Raw genomic sequence first — 7,920 nt, forward strand, 5'->3', positions numbered from 1 at the left:
GCATGAAAACAGGCCATATGAATTGTCTCCTGGAGAGGATACTTTTGTGTTTTTCTATGCTTCCTGATGCAGATGACGGCTTTGATGTTTTTTTTTTTGCTGCAGAATGTGGGGGAACAGAATTGGCGATGAGGGAGCGGAAGCATTTGCAGAAGCTTTGAGACACCACCCAAGTCTTACCAACCTCAGGTGAGAAGGCAGCTACTACAAATACAGCAAAAACCTACTGATTCAACCTCATTGAGTAAATAGTCGTTTTGCGTTTCTGGGTTCAAAGTCTCTCAGCCAATGGCATCACATCTGAAGGCGGGAAGTACCTGGCAGAAGCACTGAAAACGAACAACGTCCTCAGGATATTCTGGTAGGCATGCCGCTTAGTTTGAGCCAAATGATGCTGTTCTCACAGTGCTACTCTCTGTATAGAAGAACACGTCTGTGCTGTTGTAGGTTAGTGGAGAACAAGCTGACTGATGATGCCGCTGCACACTTGGCTGAGTTGGTCCAAGCAAACACAGGTTTAACACACCTCTGGTAAGGAAAACACACATGCATTAGCACACTCTGTATTTACTCGCATACCAGCATGGACGAGAACTTTGAATAGCCCGGTCAGACATTGATTGTCAGAAACTCACCTGCTTTGTATATTTGTCTGCAGGTTAATCAGCAACCAGTTCACTGTGGGCGGGATGAGACACCTTGCTGAGGCCCTTAATCACAACACAGCACTCAAAGAGATATGGTGAGGGTCAGGGGTTTTTCACAGCAACTTCAAATGGTGAAGATTTCCGAAAATGACAAAGCATTTTTTCAGTTGTATTAAATAATTCTACCAACGTATCACAGTTAAAAGTGAGACGATGAAACATTTGCTGAACAGCAGCCACATGTGACCTTTGCAGAATAATGCTAATACTAAAACATACTGAAACAGGTAGAAGTAGATAAACAAGTAGAAGAGAGACATGAAGTCAGTAAAATGCAGTTGTAGATCTCGTGCTGTATTTGATGCTTGTATGTTGTTCCTCAAATGTAAGACGCTTTGGATAAAAATGTAATGGAAAATGTTAGCAACAATATCTATGTCAAGTTCGCCAACATTAGCCACCATAAGTTATGGTCATACCAGACCAAGAAATACCAAAGCTAAAAGATTTTGGGTGTGGAAACTCAGAAAATTCTAAAAAATCTTGCAGATCAAAACATCAGAAATGTGTGGCGCGATTAGGAGACTGTAACCTTCCTCATATTAACACATGAAACAAACATAAATCCGATATTTTCAAAACGTTTTCTACATTGTTTCTCAGCGTTTGAGGTTTAACTCGCACTTTTTTAATCTCGTTGCGCCTTCTTTTGTTCAATTTTGGGCTACATTTGGATGGATACCTAGCTAATTATTCGGACAAATACATTCCTTCAGTAAAAATGTTATCATACGGAGATCAGTCAACATAATACGTACTCACCTCTCTTAAGCCAGACATCATTCATTAATATCACAAACGGTCCACTGAGCAGTGCCGCATGAATGCAGAACAGCATATTATACATTAACCACAACCACATACTGCAACAAATTAGCAAAATACGCTGCTGAAGCTACATGTTGACAAGCAAACTGTTCTCACTGCAATAATAAAACGGGTAGCTCAAATCAAGCAATCTGATTGGTTCATAGTAGTGATAAAATGAGTGTATACAACGGGTATGACGTCGAATTTCTTCGCACAGATCTGTACCACTCCGCGACAAACAGGGTTCGAGTTATAGCCTAATCTGAGCTTAATTCTGAACTATTGCTCAAGGAGAGACGCAATTCCGCCCTTTCTGGTAGGTATAATAATAAAGTGTTACTATTTTACGCACTGCTGGCCGCCGGCACACAGTAGCAAGCATTTTATCATATGGCCAAGTTAAAGTTACCAAAGTCAATCTACTGGACAGTTTTTAGTGGCTGCACAACAAACGGCAACGTGCATTTCATGCGCTATGTAGCCTGGTGGCAATACTTTTTGTTTTCATAAAGAAAATCTGTTGATGAAACTGTTAGCCTACTTTATTTTTGCCATACTTGGTAACCGTTTTATAAAAGCAATAGCTCACTTCACAGTTAAGGGGGTCAACGCCCCTTAATTGTGATATAATAAGTGTATATCATGGCCTGTTGTGAGCTATTTCTTAAACAAACCGCTCCAGGGTTCGAATGGAATCAAGCCGAGACCACCTCTTCTAGGCGATCTTGGCTCGGTTGTTTTGTTCGGGATCAGAGTGCGATTGTTGCGTTCACATAACGAGCCAGGCCAAAGGGGAAACGCCCCCTTGTTTCGGAACAGTGTCTCCAATCGATCCAGGTGTGAACGCACCTTAAATAAAATCTACTGATGAGAACTGTGGTGCATTTTTTGAATTTGCATCTGGAGGAATGTAAACAGCAACAGCAAAAAACACCTGAGCATTCTCTGGGCAGATAGTATGGCCGGCCAATGATGATAAACATGTCTATCCACTTTGGCTGCGTTTAAGCACTAAGCATCATTTATGTAGACACACAGTCGCGCTCCCCTCGTCTTACTGGACTCCAGAGTCCTGTCTGCGCAGAGTAAACTCCTCCCATCAAGTGTTACAGCTTCCTCTGGTACGCTGCTATGCAGCCACGTAAAGATGAATGAATGTAATTCTGGATTCTGGGTGGATTCTTGGATGAAATCAGCAACTATAGTGCCGTATTTTGTTCTGAACAGCCAAGCTTTTTGAATTCACAACTGCTCTGATTTGAGCCTCTGACTCGCTGCTTCTCTATAGAAATGGTCAGATTTGTATTCCAACAGTGCAGACCAAGAGTACATAATGAAGGGGCACTGGAAAGCCCAAGCACTTAATGTATTAATTCTTCCTTTCTTTTATTAATTAAACAATACGTAGTTGTAAATTACAACAAGGGTTTGTCCCCCTAATGGTTATTACAACTACTAATAACCATTAAGGGGACAAACCCTTCACAGCATCAAGGCCATTTCCATGTGTACTCGCTCTTTTTGCATGAACATGTTTTGAAGTGAATTAATGTCTGATCATGTTCCAACAGTGTGAAAGGGAACCAGCTGTCTGAAGAGGAAGCGAAACAGTTTGTGACAGAGAAAAGGCTGCAGTTCCACTGATTGGGCACCCATGTGAGAAATGAGTAATGTTTGTGTTGCAGAAAAGATGTGGTGTGTATTCACTATATGCATGTATTATTGCGCCTGGCTGTGGGCACAAAGTCACACTATCTGCTTTAATGGACTACTGTATATTCATTGTTGATGAAGCCATTTTTGCACTGAGGAAACTTTCTGTTTCATGTTTCTTGTATAGGGAATTTTGACAAATGTTTGACTATTTTACATGCTCTGTTACATAAAAGGAAGTGGAAGCTTCCAGTTTGAAAAACAAGAAGAAAACTAACCCACAATTTTTGTATAGACTGTATGTGCATGTTTTGATTTGTATATAAACAATAACTTTATTTTATTTATTATGACTGATACTCAAGTTGTTTTCCAAATCGCTGGTGGAATGTGTAGAGGTGCACTTCAGTGTGAAGAGAGTGAATGAAGGAAGACAGCATTATTATAATGGTAAAACATTAAACAACATCACAACATATTCTTGTCTTTATGTCCCTGAGCATATGTTTCCCTCTATAGGAAAAGATCCAATCGCAACAGGAAAGGCACAGGCGGCAGAGATGATCACAAGTCTTTGAGCTAGGGCCCAAGTCAAGTCTCAAGTCTCTCATGATTATGAGTGTTGTATCACCTGCTGCGTTCAATCCAGGCTCCTTAAACTGCATAGCTATAAGGGATTCTTTAACTGTTACCTGTTTTTAACCAACAGAGCACAACCATGTAATGTGCAATGCAATTAAAGACACCTTAAACTACTGTAAGACAACACATGCTGCAGGCTCTCAAACCCAGTGTAACGTTAACTAAATAAAACTGTAATGTTACATGATCAACAATAAACCTGTAACCTGTTTGCAGCCGACGTTAATAATTAACATGACGGCAGCCAGCGGGATGTAAATGATTACGTTAATGGACCGCAACAAGTTTGGCAAGCAAACAAATTTATCTTTTCATAACGAACGACAGTCAGTTAACCTCCCATAAGTCGTAGCTGAAGCAAGAAGCAAGCTGAGCTAAACTTGTTTACTCACTTGAGGTTACTAATCTATTTGCGTTCAGCGCTTCTTTGTTTGCCTTGTTGTATGAAGTTTTAATGCCAAAGTTTAGGATGAATGGTGCAGCATCTGTTGATGTTGTCCTCTCTCACGCAGGGAGGGAAATAAAATCAAGCCCATCAGACGTTAAAAATAAACATTGTTCACGAGTCCCACACCTCGAGTCTTTTGAGGACGAGTCTCAAGTCGAGTCTGAAGTCACTCTGCGTGCGACTTAGATCGGATTGAGTCTGAGCCTCAAACTCAAGTCCCCATCTCTGACAGGCGGAACTAAAATGAATAATGGCTCTGTCCCATTTAAGTGTTTCTACTGTATAACTGTAAGCCAGCATGGACAATAAGGCAACCTGAAACCCACACCTAAATGTCTGACGGCCATTATTCAGGTTGCAAATTACACCCGTGCTTTCTCTATTATATTTCAAAATGTCTGCTGTGACAAAGGCCTATTATTGTGCATCAAACTCTGGATCTGCATTTCTCATAGTGCCTCTCAATTGCATCTTTCATTGGAACCCCCCTGCCACTTTTTACAGGCTGAATAATACTACAAATGACTATTAAATTGACTTTTCCCTCTAAGATGCATGCAGTGCACCTTTTAATACTACTACTTGTGGGTTGTGGGTCTTGCTCTTTCTCAAGAGAGCATGCATAAAAGTAAAGGTATTCACTGAACTAAGCTTCATTTGACAGATACATATTTGTTAAATAAGTAGAACAGGACATTCTTCAGGCTGATTAGACAGCAGGATTTTTACTTAAAAATTTGGATTAGCATCAAACACAAAATATCATGGCATAAAAATGCAATAAGTACAAGAGGATGATTGGTATTCAAAGGACATCGTTCTACAGAAAAATGTTATGTTTATGATTTTCTGTCTTTGTCAGTTACACATTGAACAGCACAAAGTCTTTGTTACATTTCATAAGGTAATGCTTGTTGGGGCTCACTGGCAAGAAATAAATTATGAAAACACCAAAAAGTCTGACTGATTCTAAAGTAGCTCATATAAGGCTCATAAGGACTGTATCCTCAGTACAGTTGAAGGATTAGACCTAAAAATCTCCAGGTCCCTCCCAAACTTGAGCCAATACACACTTTCTTTGAAATCACTTTGGCTCAAACACCTTTAACACTTACAGACAGGGGATTTCTCTCTCTGTGTGTGCAAATAGGGGAAGATGGTGGTTGCAAAAGAATATGTAGTAGAACAGAAGAATCTGATGCCATCCAGTGACAGTCTTTACCAAACCCGGAGAGACGGGGGACAGACTCACTAAAGTCATCATGACATCCTCACAATATATTGTATATGTTCTCTGTACAGATAGGATATGAACTTGTGTCTCTACCTTCATTTCTTGCTACAGACTGATTGGAAAGGTTTTCAGCTATTTGACAAAACATTCTCATCACATCATTGGTGTTTCGAAAGCTATCAGCCACGTCTTGTGGGTTGAGATTTTCATGGAAATAGTTTAGTTGGTTTTGGTCTTGTTGACGGACAGCTGATCAAAGTCATCAACCAGGAGTCAGCGGATGGCTGAAGAAAGATCAGGGGACCAAAACTGCATACTCAAGTCACGCGATGACAACTAAACCATCTCCATGACAACTCCGTCAAATAAAACAACAATAAAACATCAACTTTAAAAACCACAAGGACAGAAAGTTTAATGTTGTCATATCTATTAAGGCCAGATCTCTGTAACTTAATCCTCTAAAATTCACAGAAAATGAAAATGAAAGGACATGACTAGTTGGGGTCACGCCTGCTCACAGAATCCAGCTGTATGATTAGATCAAGTGAGAGATGAAGGTACAACATGAGATGTCCATAAATCAGCCAAAGAGAGCATGATGAGAACTACAAGACTCTTTAGCACCGCTCTGTGGTGGGACAGTGTGTGACATGGCTCAGCTAATCTCCGTGTGGCTGTCAGGTTTTACAGTGTGATGAAACAGTAGTCATGAGTGTGTCAGGGAGGATCCCAAAACTCCAAAGTTCACTTGTTTGTTTCTTCCAGTGGCCCAGAAAGGATCCCTCAGTGTTATCCCAGAGAATGACATAAGTTGAAAAATAAAAAAGCACTTGTAGAGTTAAAACAGTGTAAACCAAGTCCAGTTGCCCTTGACTTTAACCTTCTTTGGATAACTACGACCTGGATGACTGAGTGTAAAGTATTATGACATATAGGATGAAGGTCCTTTAAAGGGATACTCCACTAATTTTATGTTGTATTTCAGTATTCCCTTTTATTGTTAAAAAAATAATTACATCAAAGATCAATACTTTGTTTTTTTTGATGATTTGGAATTTGAAGTGGGGTGAAAATCGTATGGTGCCATCCTCTGCTACAGTCACCTTTCCCATTTCAGTCTGGAATAACAGTTAACTTTGTAGTTTTTTTAAAATTTAAAATAAGAGAGTGGCTGTTTACCATATTGTTTTGAGAAACTGGATAAAGTATATTGAAGTATTTCAGGGGGGAGGTCCAAAGAAAATATTAATCAGCCCCAATCCTCACTCGATTCCTACAGTCCGTACTTGACAGCTTCTTTCACGATGCCACGTTCATTTCATGCTGGATGGAAGGTAGAGATGGGAAAGATGTTTACATCATTCACATTGTCTTACAACTCAAAGGTTCAAAATCCTCTGCTTTGCCAACACAGCACTGTATCCAGAAAATATGGATATAATTAGTTTGAGCAACAGACTTTGGCTGATGTGAGGCATCCATTTGTTTGCTTATTCAGGCACTGTCATATGATAGAGCCATGTTGGATATAATGGAGCTTTCTGAAAACCCCGACTTGGATGTTAACATGAACTCTACGCACAAGTCGGAAAATGATAATTACACCCCGTTTGCAGGCTTTGCATTTGAAATTTTCTTCAATCCCCACCTCCTTTCCACATTCAAAGTGTACTTGGGCAAGACAAACTATGAAAATGATGGTGTCTCCAAAATAAAGCTCCCACTTTATTTTGCCTTACCATTCCCCCCATACCATGTGCTCCTACCTGGAGGCAGATTTAAAAAAAAGAGGAATGGAGTGGCGAGAAAAGAAAGCAAGAGAAAGTGGAGGCCATATGGGACACATCTCTCATTAACCAACATTTTTGGCAGCTTCATCATGCCCTCATTAAGAACCTCCACAGGAAGCTGGAACTATACACGATTGCTTTTAAAGTTGCTGTTATGGAAGAAGTTTATTTGTTTTTCCAGTATGAAAATAGTCTTCGGAGTGGTGGGACCAGCCGTGGGCTCTGAGTCATAGGAAAAAGGGAGGTTTTGGAGGAAAAGGAGTTCCACTGGAGCTTTGGGATCCACACTCGGAGTTCATATCCTCTGGCTGATGATGAGCTTCAGTGAAATCAATTGTGATTGTTTTTCCACTGGATTAAAAGCCTGTACACTCGGTAGAGGTCTTCAGGCAAACCTGACCCCATGAAAACCCAAGAAACAGACTGGGTCAATGTGCCAGGTCCAGTCATCCCAGCGTGCCCTAGTCCTGTGTCTTGGCCAACTTTATTTGGTGCTTGGTCTGTATAAAAGCAAGCACTTTCCAGGACCCAAGAACCAGTCTGCTGTAGTTTAGTCAACTAATCCGCAGGCAAGAGAGTGAACGACTTCCAGCATGAGGACAACCATAGAGGATTCTCCCACACCCTGTTATC

General features: G+C 40.5%; 1 protein-coding gene across 3 annotated transcripts in view; it reads left to right on the forward strand.

Moving 5' to 3' along the window:
- The window catches only part of nod1 (nucleotide-binding oligomerization domain containing 1), a 16,355-nt gene extending 12,707 nt beyond the window's left edge, over positions 1-3,648 (forward strand). For all 3 annotated transcript variants that reach the window (XM_046045582.1, XM_046045581.1, XM_046045583.1), the window contains one exon: positions 3,089-3,648. In XM_046045582.1, the coding sequence (XP_045901538.1) occupies positions 3,089-3,161 (73 nt within the window). In that variant the 3' untranslated portion in view covers positions 3,162-3,648. The remainder of the gene's footprint in view (positions 1-3,088) is intronic.
- Positions 3,649-7,920: the final 4,272 nt, after the last annotated feature.

This window comes from Micropterus dolomieu, linkage group LG03 (assembly GCF_021292245.1).
Source record: "Micropterus dolomieu isolate WLL.071019.BEF.003 ecotype Adirondacks linkage group LG03, ASM2129224v1, whole genome shotgun sequence".
Classification (NCBI taxonomy): domain Eukaryota; kingdom Metazoa; phylum Chordata; class Actinopteri; order Centrarchiformes; family Centrarchidae; genus Micropterus; species Micropterus dolomieu.